This window comes from Geotrypetes seraphini, chromosome 4, assembly GCF_902459505.1.
Source record: "Geotrypetes seraphini chromosome 4, aGeoSer1.1, whole genome shotgun sequence".
In the NCBI taxonomy this organism is placed as follows: domain Eukaryota; kingdom Metazoa; phylum Chordata; class Amphibia; order Gymnophiona; family Dermophiidae; genus Geotrypetes; species Geotrypetes seraphini.
The window spans coordinates 104,616,250-104,643,376 of NC_047087.1; the positions used below are offsets into that span (position 1 = coordinate 104,616,250).

General features: G+C 43.7%; 1 protein-coding gene across 1 annotated transcript in view; it reads right to left on the bottom strand.

Moving 5' to 3' along the window:
* FSTL1 (follistatin like 1) overlaps positions 1-27,127 on the bottom strand; it is a 136,332-nt gene that overhangs the window by 16,432 nt on the left and 92,773 nt on the right. Inside the window, exons 6-9 of the mRNA XM_033941823.1 lie at positions 24,941-25,071; positions 16,929-17,047; positions 7,507-7,619; positions 6,285-6,395 (exon numbers count right to left, since the gene is read on the bottom strand). Coding sequence (XP_033797714.1) covers positions 6,285-6,395; positions 7,507-7,619; positions 16,929-17,047; positions 24,941-25,071 — 474 coding nt within the window. The remainder of the gene's footprint in view (positions 1-6,284; positions 6,396-7,506; positions 7,620-16,928; positions 17,048-24,940; positions 25,072-27,127) is intronic.

The following is a 27,127-nucleotide window of genomic DNA, read 5'->3' on the forward strand; positions in this document are numbered from 1 at the left end:
TTGTAAACCACTCTGATATCTATGGAGGAAAGGTGGTATTATCAACTAAAAATAAAAATAACAGCATGAAAAAGTTTTATATTAAGCCACTGAGCATATAGGAGTTGATATTCAAAGTGATTTAGCCTATGCGGGGCATTGATATTCATAGTAATTAACCAGATAGGTGGTTAGAGGGGATATTCAGTGGCACTAAGCTAAACCTGAGTAAGTTGTGAGCAGTGTTGAGACAGAATCGGCACTTATTCAGCATTTAACCGCATAAGGTAACCAGACAAACTGGAACACATAAAATACAGTCACTTGTTTGGTTAAGGTTAAATATTGGCCTTAACTAGATAAGTGCTAGCTGGCTGCATAGACCCAAATATTCAATATCAGTGTCCAGACATCGTCCAGCATTGAATATCAGGACATACAGCTGATGGCAGCTAAAAAAACAACAACCCACTTACTACCTCCAGCTGAATATTTACCCTGTAATTTAGATATCAAAATAAAGTAAATATACAAGGGCTGATTGAAAAGTAATGAAACTGCCTCTGTTTTTCTTTCCAAGAAGTAGAAGTGGCAACGCTGCGCTGGTTCTTGTGAAGCTCATACATCGATTTTTCTGAACCTGCAGTTGGGCTGCCTTAGTCTTCATTGTTGGGTCACGGCGAGAGGAAGACAAGTCTGTGAGAGTATGCCAGAGGTGTGTGATTTAATTTTTTGTTAAACTTGGAAAGAGCGGTAACGAAACTCTTGAAATGCGATTTCTGGGCATTCCCAACCCTGAAAAAAAACAGTTCTCTTCAGATGATGAAGTGAAAAACGCCACAGCCGCAGCGCTAAAAGTAATGTTGCAATAAAAGTCTACTGCACGTCTTTGAATTATTTTTGAAATGCTGCAAAAAAATGTATTGAATGTGAAGCATGCTACTTTGAAAAAAGAAAAATATTCAGATCCTGTGGAATCATCTGATTCTGAATAAAAAAAATAGTCTCATTACTTTTCAATCAGCCCTTGTATATAACTTTAAACAGGTGGAGGGGCATAATCAAAACACACATCTAAGTCCGATTTGAGCGTATGGCGCTAGACACCCACAGTCGGCAGTGGGAAAATGTCCATTTTCGAAAAATACATCTACAATTTTTTTTTTCTTTTCAAAAATCGTCTATCTGGACGTCCAGGCTATTATTCGGCCAGACTGCCAGGAAGTCTATGTTTATACCTCATTTTTGACCAAAATTTTGTCCAAGTCCCAAACGCCTAGAACAAGCTCATGTAGACATGGGAGGGGTCAATCTTGTAATGGACTGGCCACTCAGACATGGCAACAGAGCAATGGGGCACCTTAGAGGGTACTGCTGTGAACTTCACAAAAATGATACCAGATAAACATCTCACCAGAACTCCCTTATAGGTTATGATGAGCCCCCCAAAACCCACTATACCCACCTGTCTACAACCCCAATGGCCCTTATGGCTGCAAGTGGCACCTATATGGCAGTAGAGTAGGTTTTGGTGGGCGAACATGTTCCACCATAAATGTAGTGCTGATAAAAATGCTATTCAATAAGCCATGCTTAAAGTTATGTGCAATTGACAGAATAGCACTTATGGCCAATGAAAACATGGCTTATGGGCCTGAGTCCTCCTCTCTATGGTTTACTAGCCCACCCCCAGGCTATTTAAGACACCTGTGTACAACTCTACTAGGCTTTCCTATACCAGGTGATGTTCTAGAGACAGGTATGTACTTCTTTATTCTGATCTTTGTGGGGGTATGAGTGGGACAGTGGGGGAGTGTGTGGGGGTCTTTACTTTGTCTCTGTAGTAATTATCTGGTCACTTGGATACCTTTTTGGCATTTATATCTGTTTTTACATTGTCTAACTCACAACATTTAAGTTTCATCCAGGATGTCTAGTAAACCATTTGATTATCGCTACAGGACAACTAAGTCTCTCTCGGCCCCCATCCCACCCACATACTGCTCCAACCACTCCTCCAGATTCGCCCCTTTCAGCTCTGGGAGCACAGTGGCATTCAGAGGCATAAAAAGTCCCGCAACACGTCCAGAAGGTCAGTTTGATTATCGGCACTTGGACGAGCTGTCTTTTAGGTCGTCCAAGTGCCAACTTAGGCAGGTTTATAGACATGTTTAAGTTTTGATTATGAGCCCCATAGGGCTAAATTTTATATATGGCACCCAAAAATAGGTGCTGATAAAAATGCTATTCAATAAGCCATGCTTAAAGTTATGTGTAATTGACAGAATAGCACTTATGGCCAATGAAAACATGGTGCAAATGCCTGGGCCTAAATTTAGGCATGGATGTCCTTGTTCTATAATTACGCGTGTAACTTAAAGTAATGCTCCCAATCCGCACATGACTCACCCATTTCCATGCCTCCTTTTTTGACTTGTATGTATAATTTAGGCGCAGATCCTTTGCTTAAATTTATGTAATTGATTTTAATTATTGCTGCTAATTGGCTTATTAAATTAAATTGTGCATACAATTTGGATAGATGACCATAATTATACCTGCAATTTTTAGTGCTTTTTTTTTTTTTAGAATTTGGGAGATGGGACAATTCTATAAACTGAGCGCTAACATTTATGTAGCAATTACGCATATTATTTATTTATTCATTCAGTTTTCTATACTATTCTCCCAGTGAAGCTCAGAATGCTTTACATTAATTAATTCAGGTATTCAAGCATTTTTTCCTGTCTGTCCCAGTGGACTCACAATCTATCTCATATACTTGGGGTATTGGGGGACCAAGTGACTTGTCCAAGGTCACAAGAAGCAGCGTGTGTCAGAATCCACAACCTCAGGGTGCCAAGGCTGCAGTTCCAACCCCTTCGCCACACTCTCAGACATAGTATGGTAGGAGATAGCATGGCAAACATTGTCAGACAGGGATGGCAAAACATTTACAAAGCATGAGAAACATAGAAAGACAGGACTTGGCAAAATTGGTAAGGCATGCGTATGTGATGAAACACAGCATATTAATGATTGGATCGCAAGTAACTTTGTATGCAAGTGTTTTGCAAGACAAGCAAAACATTTTATTACATTTTAACTTGATATACAAGCAAGGTCTTGCAATACAAGTACATACAGTATTTTCTATTAAAGTTTTGGGGTTGTGGAGTTTCCATTATTTCTTATGGGGAAATTTGATATACGAGTGTTTTGGATTACAAGCATGTTTTCGGAATTAATTATGCTCGCAAACCAAGGTTTTACTGTACATGCATATATATGTGCACCTGCATATAAATGCCAAAAATCCACCTATAGTAAGTGCTAATCTGTAAATATGGGAGGAAACAAACACAGTGAGAATGACAAAACAGATGACTTCAGTACAAGATGTACTTTATTATACAATGACACACAAATCTCAGATGGCTGATAATACACCAGTTTCAGATGGCAAACAGTAACCAGACTCGAGACGGGATGTGTTTCGGCAATGTAGCCTTCTTCAGGAGTCCATACAGGCTACTGACATCTTCCTGTACTATAAATCAGATGTAGTGTTCTTTTTATGTGAAAACCAAAAAAACTCTGTGGAGTGACGATGTTCCTCAATGGACTTTATTTGAAAGTGTCAACGTTCCAAAGGTACACTGAAATCATCCACATAAAATAATTTCATCCACATAAAAGCCTTAAAGGACCTAGTCCGCTAGGGATACAGGACCCAACATGGTCCGCATTTCGACAAAAAGTCTTCTTCAGGGGTCCCTGGGGGTCCTATAAAGGTGAATACGTGGGAAACAATTATGTGGTGAGCTGGAAGTGAGACACTGCTTGCATTTGTAAAATAGAATACAGGAACTAAACTAAAGTTTCAGAGGCTCAATGGAAACTCCTTCTCTGGAGCCCACAGGAGTTTTCATCTAGCCTCTGAATCTTTGGTTTAATCCATGTAGTCTAGTTTACATAATAAGAACACTGAGTGAGCCGGTCAGATGGGGCTGCAATTCTACTCTTTATCAGTTGATTAATCAGGCTTGTAGACCAAAAGTATCCTACTTGCTGGCCTGGAAGGAGGATTTGCATCATTCTTTTACAGCACAGGAGTGGGCTGATATTTCTTATCGTTTGCAGCATGTTGTACTGACTCCAATGTTGGTGGAGAATGCTGTTAAGCTGTTGGTTCATTGGCATCTCTATCCAGTGCTGTTTCAGAAAATTACTCGTTCTGAGTCTGTTCTCTGCTGGAGGGGTTGTGGGGAGCAGGGTATCTTTTTTCATATGTGGTGGGAATGTTAGACGACTATTGGGCACAGGTGTTTATGTATATAGGTAAACTGGTACATGCTAAGGTGGGCAGAAATGCCATGATAGCCTTGTTGGGGGTTCAAGTTGAGGGATTAAATGATGTTCAGGATAAGTTGCTCACCCTTGCTTTTGTAGCGGCCCGTCTGGTGGTAGCCCAGTATTGGAAACAGTCTGTGGCGCTGACGATGCAGCAGATGCGGGATTAAGTTGAGTGGGGTTTGTCACAAGTATAGACTTTCAGCGCTCTTGAGCCGCACGTGGCAGCACTTTCTTGACATATGGAGTACTTATCTGTTCGTAGAAGCAACAATGACCCTATGGGGGGGGGGAGTTTGGGGTGATTGCTATTTTTACTGCGGACTTTGCATTTATTTTGTTATCATTTTTGGTATGGGCAAAATACTTTTTCTATGATTATTGTTTGTTTGATCCTGGCTGTTGGGGGAGGGTAGGTATTGTGGTAGTATGAGACGTTGCGGTATTCTGTGGTACCTGCTGTTATTCTTTGCTGTATGATCGTTGTATAGATTAGGCGTGTGCCACCCATGCTTGTACTTGCCACTTTTTTTTTCTAATAAAAATTACCAATTCAAAAAAAAAAAAAAAAGAACACTGAGTGAGATTTGTATATCATCAACCATCTGAGATCTGTATACTGTTGTACAATAAAGTTCTTGTATTGGATCACCCGGTTCATCCATTTTGTAATTCCCATTGTGTTTATTTCCTGACTTGTGCGATTTTCTTTGGCTTTCCCTTATATTTTGTATATATGCACTTATTTATTTAATTGAAAAATTTATATACAGGTTTACATATTACATACATATTATCCTGCTCTCCCTAGGATCACCACAAAATGTAGCACAAACATAACTGGACAAACACATTTTTATCATCCCCCCGTTGCATTTTAACAGGTAGGTGCACACATCAGACCAGTGATGATACAGGCTGCTTAGGGTACAGTACAGTCCCAGAGGTCTGTGTATGAGGTCTGTTTTTTCTCCATGTTTATGTGCCTATAATTTGAAATTGTGTTCTGGACGATTATATGTTTGTGTGTCCTTGAAGAACAGCGCGCTATTGGATTTTTTTTTGGTTTGGTGAAGGTGTACACATGGGTCAGTCTGGGTAGAGCATGGGCAGGACTCACACTTATATGCATAACATAGAATACTATAAGTTATACATATATGTCTTGCGCTTAGGCACAGGCACTTATGCCAGCTTTATGGCTGGTATAAGTGCTTGTGTCTTTTATGCACATATCTAAGGTGTTACATTTCTATTCTATAAAGGAAATAAGTGCGTGCCTATTTTCCTTTATAAGATAGATGCTACACAGATGCTCTCTAGGTGCCTAATTACGGGCACACTTTTATAGACTTGCTTTTATAATGGATATAACAGTAAGATGACAGACATGTTATTCTGGGATTTCTGATGTAGTTTAGTGGATAAGAAACAGATATCTCCTTCAGCTATCTGAATGTAAATTAATTAAGGGGAGGGAATTAAAGGGGATTTCAGCAAATTTTGATTTTGATGTCTTTATTATGGACTCATTTGCAAGGATCAGTGGAACAATGAATTAGAGATAAAATGTTCAGAAAATTCCATGATTATAATGAGATGTCAGGATTGCAGCTCGCATGTGTGCCTGTGTGCCAGTTCCAAAGTCCAGTTTGCTCTGTTTTCATGCACAGTTCTCCCTTTATTCTTTGTTTTGAACTTCTGCACAGTGAAAACGAGTTATTAAGTGCATGTTGAGATCTTTGTATGCATAATAATTTCATCAGCCACTGCTCCAGAGGCCAGTCTGCGGGGCAATTATTTGATAAACGGAAATGACTAAAAAGTACACAGAGAAAATGCAAACAGAAAACAGCACACACAGCTGCATAATCACAAAGTCCTAGGTAGCAAAGTCAATTTGGGGAGATGGGAGTGCGCAGTATGGTGAGGTCGGGGGAGGGGGCACCTACCATCACATGTCATGGCGGTGCAGACCCAGTTTCCACAAGCACAGACACAGCGATTGCATTCCACCTGGGTCTCTGCTCTATCCTCATAGCTTTCATCCTCTAGGGCACATTCTGGGAAATGAAAAGAGAAAAGCATGCCAATGAAAGGAGCACACTGGTAAATGATCAATCATGTCTCTGAGGGAACAGATCATCGAACAAACAAGCAATTGGCAGAGAAAATAAATCATAGAGATAAGCATTTGTTTCCTAACAAAATAAAACACACAAAAAGCCTTGTTTTACTAAACATGAAAATGCTTCCAAAAATGTTTCCCTTCTGATCTGCTTCCTTATATTTTGAAACTGAAATGAAAAAATACCCAGTGCTGCCCACATTAATAACTGAAACATCTCTGTTCTGAACCTTACACTTTCCCCTTTACTTGGAATCTCCATAGGCAAAATGGGACAGAACTGATCCCACAGTGACTGTCAGAAGGCGAGAGCACTTAAGCCCACACTGATGTTATTCCTAGAGAGGAGCTGCTGTGACCTGTCACTTTCCAGAACCGCGATGTGGTAGCAGCAGGCCCCGTCAAGACTTGGCAGTGTTAGAGATGTTCTGATTTTGCACCAGAGGCAGTTGCCCATGCTTACATCCAGTCCTGATTGTCAGACTGATCAATCATATTATTCAGGGAAGAGATTATCAGAGAGCACTCATGGGCCTAGGGAAACAATCACTGAAGAATGATCAGTTTGTCTGAGGAAGCATTCCTAAATGAATGATCAATTGCGCGTCTGAAGAAACAGAACACAAAGTGATTACCTGTATTTGAAAAAAAAAAAACCACCCCACAACAACCCAGATCATCATCGAGCAATCAATGTGTTCAAGCAAGTGGGCTATCAGTGATAAATGACTGAGAAAACAAATCACAGAGCAGAGTGATCATTCATGTACGAGGAAGCAACTCACAGGAAATTACTGCTGTCTATGACAGAGGAAATATATCCTTACAAATGCAGAGCCTCTAACTAAAATATCACGTTATGGGAGTAGCTATATGTGAGCCTCCTTTTCCCTGACCCTTCCTGCGTCGCTGGGGCTGCCTGGATGGAATTCTTGCCACTGCTTTCTAAGGGTTATTATCACACTAGAACAGCTCAGACAAACTATTGGCAAGAAGCGTGAATGCTACTATGCAGAAGGATTTATTAGATGTCCCATAGCACATACTTTTCTCAGGAGGATTGAATGAAGGGCTTAAGCACTTCAGAAACTCATTGAAGTTCAGCTTCCAGTCAGCATTCTCATCGGAGAGCTCAATGAGAGCATCAACACAGAGTCCCCTGAAACAAAAACATCACTGTCACACCCCCACATTCACTTTTGTTGACAGATGTAGCAAAAGCTATTAAATAAAACTAGTTAAAAAAAATATGTTCTAAAACAAACCAATGAGTTGGACGTGAGCCTGCTCTGTGACTGACTTGGTATGCTGTATTTGGGCAGCAACAATGTCTGTTCTCCCAGCACCACAAGTTGGTATAGTATGCCTGAGTTTTATTTGGGTAACTCACAACATCATCAGGCCATAATCAAGACTGAAGATGTTAGAAAGGAGACAACAGCTCTATGTTAAGAAGTGGTGAGACCTGAACATGGAAACACAGAAACAGAGAATTCAAGGCCAGATCAGGACCATAAGGCCCATTTAATAAGCCCAATTTCTCTGGTGCTGTGCAATGCCATAGATCTTTTCCAGGAAGCATTTTCCATGGATCTACTACCCATCTTTCTATAAAGAAATATTTTTGTATGTTACTTTGCATTTATATTAGAATCTCAACTGTGATCTCTGGCTTAAAGATCTTCTTTCTTAGATGTTTGAATGTCCCTCTTCAGCTCTAAGATGCATATATTAGGTCCTTAAGTTTTATATCATGACACTTTAGGTGAAGACCCTGTCTTTATTATTTGGAGGCATAGAGGGGCATAATTTAAAAAAAGGTCTAAGTCCCCTTTTGGCCTAAGTCAGTAGACGCTGAAGTTGGCAGCAGGGAAATGTCCATTCTCAAAAAAAATATCCAAATTGAGGGTTTCTTTTTTGAGAATGGCTTACCTGCATGTTCAGCAATCTACTGGCCCAGACTGCCACTTTGTCTATCTCTACACCACATTCCCGACCCAAAAATTGCCCAAGTCAAAAACGCCCAAACCCAGACCTTTTAGGTGAAGGAGGGACCAGTCCTTCACCTAAAAGCAGGATTCTGTACCTGGTGTTTGTCAAAAAACAACGCTGATTACAGAATCCTATAACTGGCCCATCACCTACCGCAATGATCGCGGCTTCAATCGCGACCCCTTCCCCCGACAAAACCCCGAACTGACAGGAGGGATCCCAAGCCCTCCTGCCGAAGACAGCACCCCCGAACTGCTCCCCCGCCCGCGAACACCGGCAGGAGGGAGCCCAGGCCCTCCTTCTGAGGTGTACTCCGACACTCCACCCCCCTCTAATACCAGCAAGAGGGATCCCAAGCCCTCCTGCCGAGGTGCACCCCCTGGTCCCATGTGCCTAAAGCCATGCCCCTAGGAGAGGCATTAGGCAACTGGCCCAATTCCGGTTGGCCCAGGTGCCTAAAGCCCCACCTATAGGCGGGGCTTTAGGTGCCTGGGCCAATCAGGCCCTAGGCCTGTCATTCCGAGGACGGCGGACCTGCCGGCCAGCCAGACTAAGGACCTATTTGGCCAGCCAACGTTAAGGTAACCAAGGGGGGTGTCCGGGGTTAGGGGCAGGGAAAGAGACAGAAAGAAAGATAGAAAGAAAGATAGACAGCGGGAGGGACAGAGGGAGAGAGACAGAAAGAAAGAAAGACAGACAGACATCTGTTCTAGCACCCATTAATGTAATGCGCTTAAACACTAATCTCTTAGAATAGCTCATAAGTACAGTTACGCACATAACTACAAATGAGTCCCACTTAATTGGTAGTTAAAGCCACTTAAAACAATTAAGTTAGGCAATTTTGCTTGTTAGTCACAAAATTGTGCGACCAAGTTTATAGAATAGGGGGGTGAAGGGGCAATTTTATAACTGAGTGTGCGTATGTGTGACAAAAACATAGCATTTATGCAAGTTAGTGCCCTAAGTGCTATTCTATAAGGTTCACATACGTGCTTCATGTAGAAATGCAAGGGGGCATACCAGATGCCAAAAATGGGAAAGCCATTGATGAGGAGCCAAGTAGCTTACAGAATAGCATAAGTTACATATATCCAGTGGCATAGTAAGTGGGGGGGACGACAGTCTGACCTGGGCGCAGTCTTGGCAGGGGCACTGGCACCTATCCTCCTTCCCCCCCTGCCACATGCGTGTGCCCCTTCCCTCATACCTCTTTAATTTTTCCTGCGTGAGCAGCATTACAAACTTGCTGCCCGTGTTGGTGTCGCCTCTCTCTGACATCACTTCTGGGCCCTGGGCCTAGGAAGTGATGTCAGAGGGATAGATGACATGTCATGGACAGCAAGTTCATGAGGTTGCTCGCACCTGGAAAATTAAAAGAGGGGGAGGGGGAAACATGAGCAGCAGGGTAGGTCAGGAAGGAGCGGGAGGGCAGAGAAGAGGGCGGGTCAGGGCGCCACCTCCCTGGGCATCACTCACCCTCTCAATGCCACTGCACACATTATTATTGTTTATTGGAAGCTTCTATACTGCTACTAATGACTGGGAAGTCAATTCTGAGCAGTTTGCCTGAGCTTAAGAACATAAGAAGTTGCCTCCGCTGGGTCAGACCAGAGATCCATCACGCCCAGCAGTCCGCTCCCGCGGCGGCCCATCAGGTCCATGACCTGTAAGGTGATCCTTGTTTAAATCATTTAAGCCCTCCTGTCTATGCCCTATCAGAGTCTATCTCTACCTCTATCTGTATTCCTCAATCCCCTTATCTTTCAGGAACTTATCCAATCCTTCCTTGAAACCCAGTAGTGTACTCTGTCCTATCACAACCTCCGGAAGCGCATTCCAGGAGTGAAAAAGAATTTCCTAGCATTGGTTCTAAACCTGTCCCCTTTCAATTTTTCTGAGTGCCCCCTTGTTCTAGTGCGGGGGTCGGCAACCTGCGGCTCCAGAGCCGCATGCGGCTCTTTTCCACCTTTGCTGCGGCTCCGGTAGTGTGTCACGCAGGCATGCAGCTTAAGTCCGGCGTCGCAGCGGGAAATAGCCATGCTGAGCAGTGAGCTCAGCACATACACAGATGAAAGCCTTGCTTGCTGATTGGTCCGGCGGCCCCGCCCCGCCGGACCAATCAGCAAGCAAGGCTTTCATCTGTGTAGTGCTGAGCTCACTGCTCAGCATGGCTATTTCCCCCGCGACGCTGGACTTGTAAGGTGCACGCCTGAAAAAGAAATCATCCTGGCCGGGGTCGGTGTCATGCTCCGGAGATCTACAGCCTTCCTATCTCCCTCTCCCTTCTACCTGCTTCCGGCCACATCCCCTGCTCCGCGGCTCTCTTCGGCAACTCAGCAGCAGCTTCTGACGTCGGGGCCTACCCTCCGCGAGTCCCGCTTGTTTCAACTTCCTTTTTCCACAAAGGCGGGACTCGTAGAGGGAAGGCCTCGATGTTGGCAGCTTGTCTTGATCACTGCTGCTGACGAGTTGCTGAAGAGAGCCGCGGAGCAGGGGGGTGTTGCCAGGTGCAGGTAGAAGGGAGAGGGCCAGATGCAGGACTCGTGGGTGAGGGAGGAGAAGAGAGAGAGAAAGAGAGAGGGGAGGGAAACAAAAGGAAATATTTCATACTGGGCTGGGCCGGAGTGGAGGGAGGGTGGAAAGATTCTGGCTACAGGGTGCAGTAACAAAGGAAAAGGGGGGAAAGCTGAAAATGGAGATAGTGACACAAAGAAGAGAAAGGGTAAGCAGGACCTACTGAATAAGGATAGAGATACAGAGGGGACATGAAGAGGAGGTGAAATAGAGACATAGAAGTAATGCTGAAAAAGTGTGTGGGGGGAGATAAAGACATTGAAAGGGCAAATGGTGAACATGGCGTAAAGATAAGGACAGAGACAAATGAAGATTCTGAAAAAGTGGTGAGATAGGGATATAGGTGAGATGGACACAAAGAAGGGTGATGCTGGAAAATAGGTGGAATGGTAATTCTGACAGACACAGAAGGGAAATGCTGGATCAAGGAGAGATGGGGCTCAGGCTGGATGGAATGAGGAGAAATGCCTTGTTGGCCCGGAACTTCCTCTCCTACGTCAGAATTGACGTCAGGGAGCGGAATGCTGGTCAGCGCAACACTTCTGCAGGGAAAGCTTGGGACGGCGGTGGCTTGGGGGCTGTTCCCCGATTGCGGTGGCAGCAAACCGAGTGGCTTGGGGGATGGCACGGAGACAGAAAGAAGGGGGAACAGGGAGACAGAAAGAAAAAGTTGGGGGAGAGAATGAGGTCTGGAGGAGAGGAAACATACAGGAGGCTGAAAGAAAGGAAGAAAGATTGGATGCACAGTCAGAAGAAGAAAGTGCAACCAGAGACTCATGAAATCACCAAATAGCAAAGGTAGGAAAAATGTTTTTATTTTCAATTTAGTGATCCTGTATATAGCATTAAGATAAGAAACAATATATGCAGTGTTAGATTTGTTTTATAATGGTTTTGCGGCTCCAAGTTTTTTTTTCTTTTCGAAAACGGGTCCAAGTGGCTCTTTATGTCTTAAAGGTTGCAGACCCCTGTTCTAGTGGTTCTAAGTAGGCTAAAGAATCTGTCCCTTTCTACCTTCTCTATGCCCTTCATGATCTTGAAGGTCTCTATCATGTCTCCTCTGAGTCGCCGTTTTTCCAGGGAGAAGAGCCCCAGCCTTTCTAACCTGTCTGTGTATGAAAGGTTTTCCATACCTTTAATCATCTTCGTCGCTCTTCTCTGAACCCTCACAAGTATCGCCATGTCTTTCTTGAGGTGCGGTGACCAATACTGGACACAGTATTCTAGATGTGGGCGCACCATCGCGCGATACAGTGGCAGGATGACTTCCTTCGTCCTTGTAATACCCTTTTTAATAATACCCAACATTCGGTTTGCTTTCTTTGAGGCTGCCACACATTGTGCTGTTGATTTCATCATTGTGTCCACCAGCACACCCAGGTCTTTTTCAAGGGTACTTTCCCCTAGCACTGATCCCCCCATTTTGTAGCTGAACATCGGGTTCTTTTTCCCTATATGCATGACCTTGCATTTCTCTATATTGAAGTTCATTTGCCATTTTTTTGTCCACTCTTCTAGTTTATTTAGGTCCCTTTATAGGTCTTCACAATCTTCCTCGGTTCTAACCCTGCTACATAGTTTCGTGTCATCAGCAAATTTTATGACTTCACACTTTGTCCCCATTTCTAGGTCATTTATAAATACATTGAACAGCAGCGGTTCAAGCACCGATCCTTGCGGGACACCACTCGTGACCCTCCTCCAGTCCGAGTAGTGGCCCCTCACACCAACCTTTTGCTTCCTGCCTGCCAACCAGTGCTTAATCCATCTGTATACGTCCCCTTCCACCCCGTGGTTCCACAGCTTCCTAAGTAGCCGCTCATGAGGTACCTTGTCAAAGGCTTTTTGGAAGTCGAGATATATGATGTCTATGGGTTCCCCTTTGTCCATCTGGCTGTTTATCCCTTCAAAGAAGTGTAGTACGTTTGTTTGGCATGATCTTCCTTTGCAGAAGCCATGCTGGCTCGCTTTCAGTTGTCCATTTTTTTTTCTGTGTGCTCACTGATGTCGTCTTTTATCAGTGCTTCTACGATCTTGCCTGGAACTGAAGTCAAGCTTACCGGCCTGTAGTTCCCCGGGTCCCCCCTCGATCCCTTTTTGAAGATAGGTGTGATGTTTGCAATTTTCCAGTCCTCCGGGATCTCCCCAGTTTTCAAGGATAGATTACAAATTTGTCGGAGTGTTTCTGCTATCTCGTTTCTTAGTTCTTTTAGTACTCTTGGGTGGATTCCGTCCGGGCCTGGTGATTTGTCGCTTTTCAACCTATCTATCTGTTTGAGGACATCCTCGTGGCTTACCTCTATGTGCGACAGCTTTTCTTCTTGATCTCCACTTATGATCTCTTCGGGTTCAGGTACATTGGATGTGTCCTCGTTTGTGAAGACCGACAAGAAGAACTTGTTTAACCTGTCAGCTACCTCTTTTTCCTCCTTTACCATTCCCTTTCTGTCTAGAACTGCTCCACTTCTTCGTTTCTGAATCAGCTGCTCCATAAAGTAGTCCTTGATGTCATCTAACACAGTGGGTTTCCAACTTTTTTCAGTCAGGACCAGGGCTAGCTCAAGAACTGTGGCACCCTGAGCCAACTTTTGCATTGGAGCCCCCCCCCCCATGATGTAGTAGCTCCCCCTCTATATCAAGTTTCCTTCCCTAATGCTGGTGATAAAGAGTGCAAAAATCAGGAATCCCAATCCCATCATCTCTCCTTCTCCACCCAAACAGAGGTGGGAGGAGAGAGATGCTGGAATGAGATTTTGGGGCCCTGAACCAGGGCCTCACTTAGTCTATAGGTGGAGCCAACCCTGGTCAGGACACACTGGTGGACAAGGTTCAAATACATGACCCTCGTGGACCTTTGGTCTGATACAGTGTGGTAGGAATCTGTCCAAACCCCTTTTAAACTCAGCCATGTTATATGCCTTAACCACATCTTCTGGCAACAAATGCCACAGCTTGACAATTCACTGAATGAAAAAATAAAATACTGTACTGTATCTTCAGGTTCCAAAGATCACCCAAACAAATTCATATTAAAACCCCCCCACAAACAAACCCAAAAAACACTAGATATAAATTATTCACAACAGCAAAGTACTTTTTAGAGAAAAGGGAAATTCTTTGTGAGGTAAAAAATGGGTAGGACTCAGGACAAACACACAAAACAATAGATGTGCTGAAGGAAAAAAAAAATTCAAATAACAAAACCAGAAGGTAGGTGAAAGACACCAAGATCCATAGTGTGGAGAAGTAAGAATAAAGCTGGTTTATGCTATCATCATATGAAGGTCAAACTAGATAGGCCTTTGTATCATTTTGCTGTCATATTCTATGGGCTAGTCAGAAGGCCAGAATCCACAGGGTAGAGCAGTGTCCAATTCAGGGACAGAGATAGCTGACAACAACAGCCTTGGCTGCTTTAGTTGAAACCAAAATAGCTCTTGGTGAAACCTGACATCACGCACTTTTCTTCCTATTCCTGGAACTCTCTTTAGGCCTACTACTCAGCTATACCAGTAAAGGTGTTACAATGCCTGAGTTTCAGTAATGGTGTTACAGTATATGAGCTTCAGTAAAGGTGTTATAATGCATGAGCTAAATATATATGAATCTTATTACACTTAGGTGCATACAATTATGCCAGATCTATGGTTGGCATAACTTTGGGCATGTATATGTAAAGTGCGCCAAGACTAGGTTATGCTATTTTATTTTATTATTTATACCCCCTTTTATTGAACTGCGCTAGCAGTTTTTAGCACGGGGACACACGATGAATGCTTCGCGCTGCTTCCGACACTCACAGAGTTCCTATGAGCATTGGGAGCAGCGCGGCTCCCTGCGCTAAAAGACTGCTAACGCAGTTTAATAAAAGGAGGCCTTAGTATTACTCCTTCAATTTGGAATAATCTACCTGTTCACATTAGGACTGATATCAATCACTTAAGGTTTCATTAAAAAAAATTTTATATGACTTATAATATTCATGGTATGATGATATTTTAATTATTGATTGCTTTTGTATTCTCCCATAGGAAAGCAATAAAAACCTACCTCTTTACCTGACTCCTCAGAACAAGCAAGCATTCAGACGGTTACTCTCAAACCACAGTATTCTTAATAGATATTCAACTGACTCTCCCTTTGCATGCTTCAGGCTCCAAGTGTCTGCTAATCTGGAACAACTGAACCAGACTCATCTCACTATACCCTATCGCCATAGTCTTCTGTTCCATGTTGATAACTGTTATGTATGTTACCATGTAACCCGTTCTGGGCTCTCCTAGGAGGACGGGATATAAATCGAATTAACTTAATAAATAAATAAATTGTACGGCTTCTTTGGATGGAAATCGTCTTGAACCTTTTTGGTACAGTGCGATTAATAAGTCATGAACGATGCCTTTATTATTTTGTTAATTTGGGGTTGCATGGTGCAGCCTCTGTCAATTGTGACTCCTAGCAATTTTAGTGTAGGTTCTATTGGGTATGAAACATAGAAACATAGAAGATGACGGCAGAAAAGGGCTACAGCCCATCAAGTCTGCCCACTCTGCTTACCCACCCCCTGTCTATGCCCTAATGACCCAATTTCCTTATCTTGACCCTCGTAGGGATCCCACATGGGTATCCCATTTATTCTTAAAGTCTGGCACGCTGTCTGCCTCGATCACCTGCACTGGAAGCTTGTTCCAATGATCAACCACTCTCTCTGTGAAGAAATACTTTCTGGTGTCGCCATGAAATTTTCCGCCCCTGAGTTTGAGTGGGTGCCCTCTTGTGGCCAAGGGTCCCTTGAGAAAGAAAATATCATCTTCCACTTTGACACGTCCCGTGAGGTACTTAAATGTTTCGATCATGTTTATTACAAGATCATGTTTATTACAAGATTAGTTAATGTTGGAGTTTTGTTGTTTTCTAGTAGGATGAAATTTGTTTTGTCAGGGTTAAGTTTTAATACTAATACTCTTTTATCTACCAAATGTTATCTAAAACCCATAATTTCACCTTATTCTTATCTCCTAAAGACCTCCACTTCCCTTTTGTAACTCTTTACCCACTATATATTACCTTAAAAATTCTATGTCATCGCTTATTCTATTCCTTCAAATTTTGAATGTAATTTTGTTTTAGTTTGGATGTAATCCGCCTTGAACCGCAAGGTAATGGCGGAATAGAAATCACTAATGTAATGTAATTAGAATTCTATAATGGAGTCTGGGCATCTAGATGCTGTTATAGAATAGGTGCTTTCTGAGTGGCATATAAGGAGGCACCCACTTGCAGAATTGCCACCTAACCCTTTTGCAATATCATTGACAAACATACTGAATGGGACCAGTCTTAGGACAGATCTCTCACTGAACTCCTCTGTCCTCTAAATGAACTCAATTTTTCTCTGCTCTCTGTTGTCTCTCTCAACCAGTTTCTAATTCATTCCACTATCTTGAGGCCCAGCCCTTGTCTACTCCCCAACTCTTTAAAAGTCTCTGTGCTCCAGAATTCAGCTATGGAGGAATAGTTACAATTTTTGCACATGGGAGGAACATGCCTTTCATGACTCATGACTAGGGTTGCTAGATTTGCCTTTCAGAAAATCTGGACCCCCCTAGCCCCGCCCCCAGGCCCAGCCTAGTTACGCCCCTCCCCACCCTAATCCCGCCCCAAGCCTGCCCTAGCCCCGCACCCCGCTGCCTGCAGACAAAGTGCCAGGTTTTGAAAAGCCTTCCGGACCCCTGGACATGTGTTCAAAAGGAGGACATGTCCGGGGCAATCCGGAGTGGACATCTGTAGGAGAAATGAGGAATGTCTCCTTTTGCATGTGAAAAATGGGAGACTCTCTTTAAGACACATGAAAAGAATGGAGGAACTCCTCCCTGTGGCTTCTAAGCCTCTGCTATACCTGATTAGTTTGTTGATCTCCACATCCACGTAAGTGGTGATGTTAATGGCTGTTTCATTCTGTTCCACAAATTTCAGGAATTCACCAGAGTCCAGGCGAGAATCTCCATTATCGTAGCTCTTAAAGGAAGTAAGAGACACAAATGAAGACTGGAGCATGCATTTCTAGAAAGAACTTGTGTCTGACTGGATTTGAACCAAACCAGAAATCATCCTCTTGGCAAAGCAGCATGCTTCAGAAGTTGAGCCATATGCTTATTTGAATATTGAAATCTTCTTTGAATGAAAGTCTTTATAGTTATTAAACACATACCATCACTTTGGGGAAGGCAATGGCAAACTGCCCTGCTAATAGTCTGCCAAGAAAATGTTATGCAAGCGGAAACTCCTGTAAGTTGTCCATGACTTGGCACTTGCAAACAGAGAACTACCTTTAACATCACTTTACAACAGTGTGTCCCAAACTTTTTAAGGTGCAGCAAAGTAAACTCGTGGCTATGGCTGGAGGGCATCCGGAAATGCGCGGACATCGATGCGATTTCACGTGCATGCATAATGTCACCACGTCAATGTCCACACATGCACAGATATCCTCCAGCTGTGGCCCTGAGCCTCCTATTACCGCCGGTGGGGGTGTGGAGGGGTGTGTGTGCTGCAGAAGGAGAGATGAGGAGAAGGAGCAGAGGCGCTGATGATGCGGAGAGGCGTAGACGCTGGCTGATTGACTACAGGACATTTCTCTCACTGTGAGAGGCAAGTCCTGTAAGCAGTCAGCCGGCGCCGGCACCTCTACTCCTTGCTGGCGTCTTGCGGCACACTCAGAATCTCGCCATGGCATACAGTTTGCAACACACTGAGATAATGGGTTGAGTATTGCTACTCCCAGAATAACATCTTCCTCCATCTATGCATTTCCCCAACACTGTCTGATGCTGAGATGGTCTGGAAGGATATTAAGCATGGGCCAGATTCTGCAACCGGTGCCGATATCAATGGCCTTAAAAGTGGCCGCCGATCGTGTGGCAATAACACATAGGCGCCGGTTACAGAATCATGCCTACGGGAAAGATAGGCACTGGAAATGTTGGCCAGAGTTTTCTGGGCCTACATTTCCGGGGCCTATCAATGCTTTGAATTGCGCCTATGTTAGCGCTTTATGGTGCCTAATGCCACTTCCTGCGTTAGCCACATTAGAGAATGACACAGGGACAAAATTTTCCCCGCCCCGCAGGAATTCATTTTCCCGTCCCGGCGAGTTCTTTTCCTGTCCCTGCCCCATTCATTCAAGCTCTGTCCTCATTTGCAGAAGCCTCGAAAACTTTAAAATCATAAGTGTTCGAGACTTGGATGGTTAAGGCAGAGCTTACAGGAATGGGACAGGGACAGCGACAATGACAAAACTCACAGGGACGGGACAGGGAAATAGAGTTCCTGTGGGGACGGAGACAAATTTGTCCCCATATCATTCTCTAAGCCACATCCATAGTGGAATTAGGCGCCGTAAAGTGCGATTCTGTCGCCTTTTATTTAGGCATGGGTAGGCACTTTAACTCGAGGGGGGGAGGGGGATACTGTTTCAAATGTCATTTTTCAATTAATTTAGGTGTTGGTAATCCCCTCTGACCACCGTGGCACTGTCCAGGCACAACTGGGGTGTTCTGGGAGCAGGCGCAGAGCATTCCCACAAGTTATGCGAGCACTGGCAGGATTCAGCACCAGGGCCGCATAGCTAACCAAGTATGAAAGACCGCATAAATAGCCATCACTGAGTACTGGCTGTACCAACAAAATTTAGAGGTATTGCCACTGACCTGGCTATCCATTGCCAGTGCCTGAACATAACTTGGTACCAAATGTTCGGGTTCAACTTAAAACAACACTCATTGCCACCAGCCAAATATACTATAGACCAGCAAAATAATGCTTCACATCAAAAGCCCTGCCCCAGGGGTTAAATCTAAAGAGAATGACATAAAAAACGGCGTAACTGTCGGAAGCTGGGGACCTCTTGGTCCATACCCACCCAGTCTGTGTGGCACTACAAATCCTTCACAGTTTCAGAACATCCCTGTCTCTTCTCTGCTGAGAATATGCACTTGGGGAATAGGGGCAAACATGGTTATCTGCACTGAGAGGCCCAAGCTGAGACTGAGGAGTTTGATTTACGCCTGGTGGAATTTTGCACAACTGCACTGTGCAGAATTCCCCATCCATGCAGAATTCAGGGCAAACACAGGCACCAGCGGCTCTGCTCCTCTCTCGTCTCCTCCAGGGCTAAACTCACATGGGAAAAAGAGGAGGAAGTGAACTGCTGCACAGCGGGTCACTTCCTCCTCCTGTGCCAACTTAGACCCGACTGTTTATGTGAACTGTGATCCAGTGGTTCGCATAAACTGTCAGGTCTAAGTTGGCACAGGAGGAGAAAGTGATCTGCTCTGCAGAGGTTTGCTTTTTCCTCTTCTTGCCACATGAGTTTAGCCCTGGAGGGAAGAGAAAGGAGCAGTCGCTGCTGCTGCTGGTCTGAAGAGAAAAAAAGTGAGTGTGCAATGGGGGATTGAGGGGGGGGGGGCATAGAAAAGAGGTGAATCATATGCAGGGGAAGAATTGGGGGCAGAATAAAGAGGTAAATGTGCCATGGAAGGGTTGGGGGCAGAATAATGAGGTTAGTGTGCTATTTGGGTTTGGGGCAGACACAAGGGGTGATTCGTGTGCAGGGTAGGAGAACTGGGGGAAGACAAGAGGGGTGAATGTGCCATGGTCATAGGAGGTGTTGGGAGCAGAGTAAAGGGATGAATATGCCATAGGAATGGGAGCAGCAAGCTGAAGGCTTGCTGAGGGGAGTAAAGATACAGTGACAGCTGGGAAGGTGAGATGAAAGTATGAGAGACTTTAGGGGCAGACAGTATTATAGGTCTTGGGATTTAGAGGGAGACAGAACTGCAGTAGGAGTGAGAGAGGGAACAGAGGAAGGTGGAGCCTGAGAAAAGAAAAGGCAAGAAGAGGCCTTATCATGGATAAATTCTACAAAAGCACTACAAATAAACTTTGCAGAATTTTTAAAATATTGTGCGCATAATTTTTTTGTGCAGAACTCCGCTAGGAGTAGCAATGACTGCCCCACCTATATAATAGCCAAATCACAGTTTACAGTGGCCTATGTACTTGGCTGCCTATTCCTCTTGCTACAAGATCCATGCAGGGCTGTAATCCCTCCACAGCAGATTCCTGGCTTTTCTATCAGCTTTTCTGCACTAGTCCAACCTCTCCACCCTCGACACATTGAAGAAGCAATAGAGCTGTCCCTCCCCCACTGGCTGTGCTGAGCTGACTTCACATAATGAGTCCCCTGTTCTTTTCCACTTCTCAGATGTCCCTGTGGTGTTCGGTTGTCAAGTCCAGTCAAGAGCACATCATTAAAGAAGGGAGAACAGTATTCGTTTTTAAAAAGAAATGTGTAGTCACACTGAGTTCCAGGGCTCTGTGAGAAAAAGTTGTCCTTGGGCTTTAAGAAGAGTGAAAGCAGACTAAAGCTATCCCCCAGCTCCTCTTTTGTGAAGTATAGGGCTGGATGTATCAGTGGGTCAGAGCACTTTAAAGGGTCTAGGATCTGTGCAATTCGCTTTGCTGTGGTATTATACAAGTGCATTCATAGGCAATTCAGTGATGCCAATTTTCATGGACTACATCCAAAAACATGAATATTTATCATGTTGACTGGCTTCGCCTCTCCAATAATGCAGGATTTATGACGAAGTGCCAAGCTATTTTTAGCTGGGTTAAAAACAGGCATTTGGGTAGAAGGAGGGAAATGGTGTGAGGTTAGATAAATAAAATATATTTCCTCAGTCTGTGGAACAACTGACTGGATTTAAAATGAAACAAAAAATAAATAAATAAATAAAAGATGCAAGTCCGGGTCCAGAGATTGGGGTGATGGATAGGGCTTAGCCAAGGTCAGAAAATTGGAGGACTTATGTTCTTGAGGTGGAAAACTAGCTGTTGCTGGTGTGGCGACTCCTGTAATAGGAGAATGCTACAGGACTAGAGTACATAATAAATAGGCTTCAAAAAAGATTTTCTAAGGTAGACATATACACAACTGTAAATAAAAATACCTTAAGATAACTTAGAACATCTCAAAGACCTCGGCGGTGTTGCTGCATGAAAATCAAGTTTTAACACACCAGACTCGTCATCGGTCTAAAAATCTTGAAAGTGCTTTATAGTGTAATCTTTATATATATAAATATATCTTATAAGTATAAATACTCATCTTAATTTGCAAAAACGCAGCTTGGGGGTGCATATTCCAACATAGGACTATGTTTCGCCACCGGGCTGTATCAAGGAATCCCCCTACAAGCAAACAAGTGTCATTAGAAAAGTAGGCTAAATATATAAAAGTTGATTTCTTCAAAAAGTTTTGATCTAAAGTCAATGTTAAATATCCTTTCTTTCTAAAAGTTATAGAAAAAAACTGTAGAAAAATAGCTAACCTTTCAGTCGGTCGGAGCAATGTCTTCCGCGATTCAAAGTTCATGCAGGAAACATGGCCGCAGCTTTTTTTTATTTAAACGTATTCAAACTAACGTGATGAGGTAAAAGTTTTTACGTGTCCAATCAGCAGGGAAAACCCCCTTAATGACGTGAAGAGAAACTTAACTTTAAAGAACAGAAATGGATTTTCACATTAGATTCGGTGAAACCAAGGGGCCTGAACGCTGAAATAGAATGGATGACGCTTGTCTGAATGAGTATCGTAGTCTTTTCACGTCATTAAGGGGGTTTTCCCTGCTGATTGGACACGTAAAAACTTTTACCTCATCACGTTAGTTTGAATATGTTTAAATAGAAAAAAGCTGCGGCTATGTTTCCTGCATGAACTTTGAAACGTGGGAGACATTGCTCCGGTCGACTGAAAGGTTAGCTATTTTTCTACAGTTTTTTTTCTATAACTTTTAGAATGAAGGGATATTTAACACTGAATTTAGTTCAAAACTTTTTGAAGAAATTAACTTTTATATATTTAGCCTACTTTTCTAATGACACTTGTTTGCTTGTAGGGGGATTCCTTGATACAGCCTGGTGGCGAAACATAGTCCTATGTTGGAATATGCACCCCCAAGCTGCGTTTTTGCAAATTAAGATGAGTATTTATACTTATAAGATATATTTATATATATAAAGATTACACTATAAAGTACTTTCAAGATTTTTAGACCGATGACGAGTCTGGTGTGTAAAGACTGCGTGTGTTAAAACTTGATTTTCACGCAGCAACACCGCCGAGGTCTTTGAGATGTTCTAAGTTATCTTAAGGTATCTCTGAAGAAAAACAGGACTAGAGTGGCATATGGGTCTGGGTCATCCTTCTCTAGAGTCCACTGCACTGACCACCAGGAACCTGCTTGCAGCTCTACTACTGTGTTTCCCCCAAAATAAGACAGTGTCATATTAATTTTAGGCCCAAAAAAGACACTAGGTCTTATTTTCGGGGTATGTACATGATCATCTCTCCCTTCTTCTCCTTCACCCCAATTCTTCCTCTTTCCTTTCTCTCCCCCACATGTGTAGCATCTTTCCTCCCTTTCCTTTCATCCCTTGTGCAGCAGGACCCTTGTCCAGCTTCTATTCTCCCCTCCCTCCTATCTCTCGTGCAGCAGGACCCTTGCCCAGCTTCCCTTCCCTCCCTCCCATCCCTTGTACAGCAGGATCCTTGAGTGAGCACCCCTTCCCCCCTGAGCACCCGCACCCGCTCGAATCTCCATCCTTCCCTCCCTCCCTCCCATCGGAACCCAGCCGCGAGCCCTACTTAGCTCCTAAGCAGTGTCGGGCCATCAGCACTCTAACAGGCTGCTTTGGCCTTGTCCACTCGTGAACTCTGCCATGTTACTGATGACATCATCATGGCAGAGTTCACGGGCGGACAAGGCCAAAGCAACCTGTTAGAGTGCTGCCGGCCCGACATTGCTTAGGAAGCTAAGTAGGGCTCGCGGCTGGGTTCCAATGGGAGGGAGGGAAGGATGGGGTTTCAGCTGCATGGCGGGTGCAGGTGCTCGGGGAGGGAGGTGCTCTCTCAAGGGTTCTGCTGCACAAGGGATGGGAGGGAGGGAAGGGAAACTGCTGGCAAATCCTAGGACTAGGGCTTATTTTGGGGGTAGGGCTTATATTAAGATCTACCCCGAAAATCCTGCTAGGGCTTATTTTCGGGGAAACATGGTAGGACTGACTATTGTATCTGCAGCTGTCATAGAGACAAATATGTTTCATGCATATCTTTCGGCGGTGGGAGGAGTGACCACTGGGGGAGTGGGGGGAACCATGCTTTCATCCTTCCAGTGATTGTCTGGTCAGTTTGGGCACCTTTTTGGCCCTTATTCATTTTTAAAACTGGTCTAGCCCCAAACGTCCAAATTGTGCCTGGGACATTTTGTAAAAACTTCAATTATTGCTGCAAAATGTCCAAGTGCTAAGCCTGCCCAAATCCCACCCATAACATGCCTCAAACACACCTCCTAGAGATTTAGACACACTATAGACAAAAAGCTTAGCAGAATGTCTAGAAAGTCTGTTTTGAAAATGGTGACTTGGACATTTTGGTGAGAAAAACACCCAAGAGCCACCTTATACCATTTTTTTTGGATCTCTTTCTATTTTGAAAATGAGCCCCATAATCACTTTTGCTGTAAGATAATGAATGCACTGCTTCTCAATCCAGTCCTCAGTGCACCCATCTAGTCAGGTTTTCAGGATATCCACAATGAATGTGCATGAGATAGATTTGCATACCAAAGAGGCACTATTGACAACATCACCCCCAAAACTTAAAAAACATAGTAACATAGTAGATGATGGCAGATAAAGACCCGAATAGTCCATCAGTCTGCCCAACCTTACCCTCTCTTTAAATTACTGATTTTATTTAAATTTTCCTTCTTCTTAGCTCTTTCTGGGCCAGAATCCAAAGCTCTGCCCGGTACCATGCTTAAGTTCCATCTACTGAAGTCTCCGTCAAAGCTCACTCCAGCCCATCTAAACCATTGCAGCTGTCGAAGCCCTCCCCAGCCCTTCCTCAACCAAACGGCCAAAACAAAATGAACATTTTTGCCTGCAGACCCATGTATACTGCTTTCCCAGGTGCAAGGCAGCTATGAAAGCTCTGCTATAAACAAAGATTAGCCTTTTACAGGGACTTGTGATATTGTGTGTGGCAGGGCTGGACTTCACACATGCATACAGGACTTCTCTCTCTGAGCTGCTCCATAACTAAATTTAATAGCAGGTGTCCATGGTATACGTGAGGTAGAAGGATCCTAAGAAACACTGCTGTGTCCTCATTTACAAACCACAACCAGCATCTGTGGAATTCTGTGTTAGGGGAAGGGGGGGTCATCGTCATGGCAAAGCCCCCACTACTAATAAACTCCTATCTAGTGCCATTTATCTTCTTGTCAACAGTTTCTTATTTAAATCCTCTTTGTCCACACATTTCATCCCTTTGAAGTTGTTCTCTACAGCCACAGAAGCTTTAAGTAGAGCGGGGGAGGGGGGCAATGGATTAGAAAGGTTACAGTGGGAACTCTGCTGTGCTGGGGTTTATTTCTTCATTATTAACTGCCAACAGAAGGGATGCTGGTGACAAACTGTATTTACTCCTGCACAGAGTGACAGCAGACATTCAATGGAGACTGCACCTAATAGCACAGTCCAAAGAGGATGATGAGAGAGACAGACAGAACTAGCAGAGAAAGAGCTCGGTATCATTTGATGGGTGGGTTGGAGGGAGGGAAGGGAAAGGAGGAGGGGGAGAGAGAACACCAGAGTCAATGAAAGAAAGGAGCCAGGGTGGTGTGCTGAGAAGTAGAGGGGGGTCAGGGCCATTGAGGGTGGAGCAGAGATGCAGGGAGGGAAAGAGAGAGGAAAAGAGAGTTGGGCACAGGATGCTAGCGGCTTGAAAAAAGATTATCAGATGGATCTAGACAAAAAGGCTGCAAGGTTTGTCTCTCTCCATACCTTGAAGTACTTATCCAGGACCTCACTGTAGTTGTTGCCTTTGGAGAACCAGCCATCGGGAATGATCTCAGTTTCAAGCCATTGGATGAGGTGGCTGCGGAGCTTATCTCGGTCAGACTGGTAGCACACGACTGGGAAAGGGAGAAAGATGAAGGAAGGAGAGACAATGAAAAAACAGTCTCCAGGCAACTTTCTAAGACAAGCTGATATATAAATATAAGACAAAACAAGATACCTTTTTTATTGGACTAACTTAGTGCGTTGTTTGATTAGCTTTTGAAGGTAGCCCTTCTTCTATCAAACAATGCACTAAGTTAGTCCAATAAAAAAAGGTATCACCTTTATTCCTTTTGTTTTGTTTTAATTCTATTTAATTCTATATATTATCTTTAAAAAAAGTGGACTAACATTGTTACCAAACCATTTCACTTAAGCTGGAAATCCTTTAGAACTCCAGACCATCGAGGAACTAGATCAGTGTCTCGCAAAAGTTTGCAATTCCCAGCACTCTAAACTAAAGTCTGCAGGGCCTCTAGGCATGCGTAGATGTCGACGCGCATGTGTGATGTCATCACTTCGATGTCTGCGCATGCACAGAGGCCCTCCAGATGGGGCTAACCCTGAAATTTCTATGCCGGGGGGGGAGGAAGGGGGTGCAGAAAGGAGGAGAGGCGTTGGCTGACTGTCCACAGGGTGTGCCTCTCGTGCCACATCTGGAATCTCGCTGCAGCACACAGTTTGCGATACACTGAACTAGATCCATGGACTCTGCCATTACATCATTTTTATGGCCGTTACTGCATACCAGACCATTGCATCTTCCCTTATTTTGCAGGCTTCTTCTAAGTCAAGGGGCTAATTCATGAAACGTTTTAGGCAACAAAATTTTTTCCGCTAAATGTGAATTCTATAACGGCAATTAAGCAGGTAAAAAAAAAAAAAAAAGGGAGAGGTGGCTAATGAAAGATAATGATTATAATGAATAACTATTCTAAAAAGCTAAGTGATGATTATTTAAATAATGAATTAATGAATGAGAAAAATACAAAAGTATAAAAATAACTTTTACAAATATTGAATAAAAGTTGGACCGATGGAGATAGAAACAACCATAAGTAGATTGTGCCTGGTTATATTCTGAAGGTCCATACAAAAAAAAAAAACCAACAAAAAAAATACCTGTAAAAAATCAGTTATAGATTGGTACATATCCCACAGGTTTAAGTGAGTGTGTTCAGCTTTGAAATTACATACTGGTACTTGAATGGTGTGAATTATATAATACTAGCATAAGCTGGCATTTTGCACCAATATTTAGACATGACGACTTACACATTGCCTATTGTAGGTGGAAATGCATGTACCTAAATGTGCTACTTTGCACACATAACTGCTAGTATTCTATAAAGGCTGTGCTAGAAGAGTTGGAATTTATTTACAGTATTTTATTTATTTATTCAGTTTTCTATACCATTCTCCACTCAAGCATTTTTCCCTGCCTGTCCTAATGTACCTGGAGCAATGGGGGGGGGGGGAGAGGGGAATTAAGTGACTTGCCCAGGATCACAAGGAGCAGCGTGGGTTTGAACCCACCACCCTAGGTGCTAAGGCTGTAGCTTTAACCACTTCCCCTCCCACACGAACACTCCCTTTGCAGTTGTGCGCTAAACAACTTACATGGGTGCTTTATAACTCACACATGTATCTGCAAATTAATCCCTATTATTGGTGGTTAAGCCCAATTAATGATACTTATCACCAACAAAGTAATTAAGCTACACACAAAAGTGGTGCTATTTTATAAGCATGCACCTTACAGAATTAGAGGACGAATGTCCTGCCTTTACAAGCAATTTCCTGCCCTCTGTCTCTCCTTTGGTATCAGCCAAGATTGATAAGAGGGCTGAAGGCCCTTACTGTGTAAGTGTTGAGATAGAACTTATCACCTCTTCAGTGGCATAGTAAGGGGGATGGGGCGATGGTACCTCTCGTTCGCTCTGCCCCCCCCCCCATATACCACATCTTCCACTGACGTCACATCCTGGTCACGGGACAAGGATGTGATGTCAGAAGAGAGCTGAGGCTGGTGCGAGCGACAGGTGGAAAATGCTGCTTGTGCCGGCAAACATTTCAAGAGGTACAGAAGGGGGGGGGAGGAGGTGATGCCGGGCGCCACCTCCCTCGCTA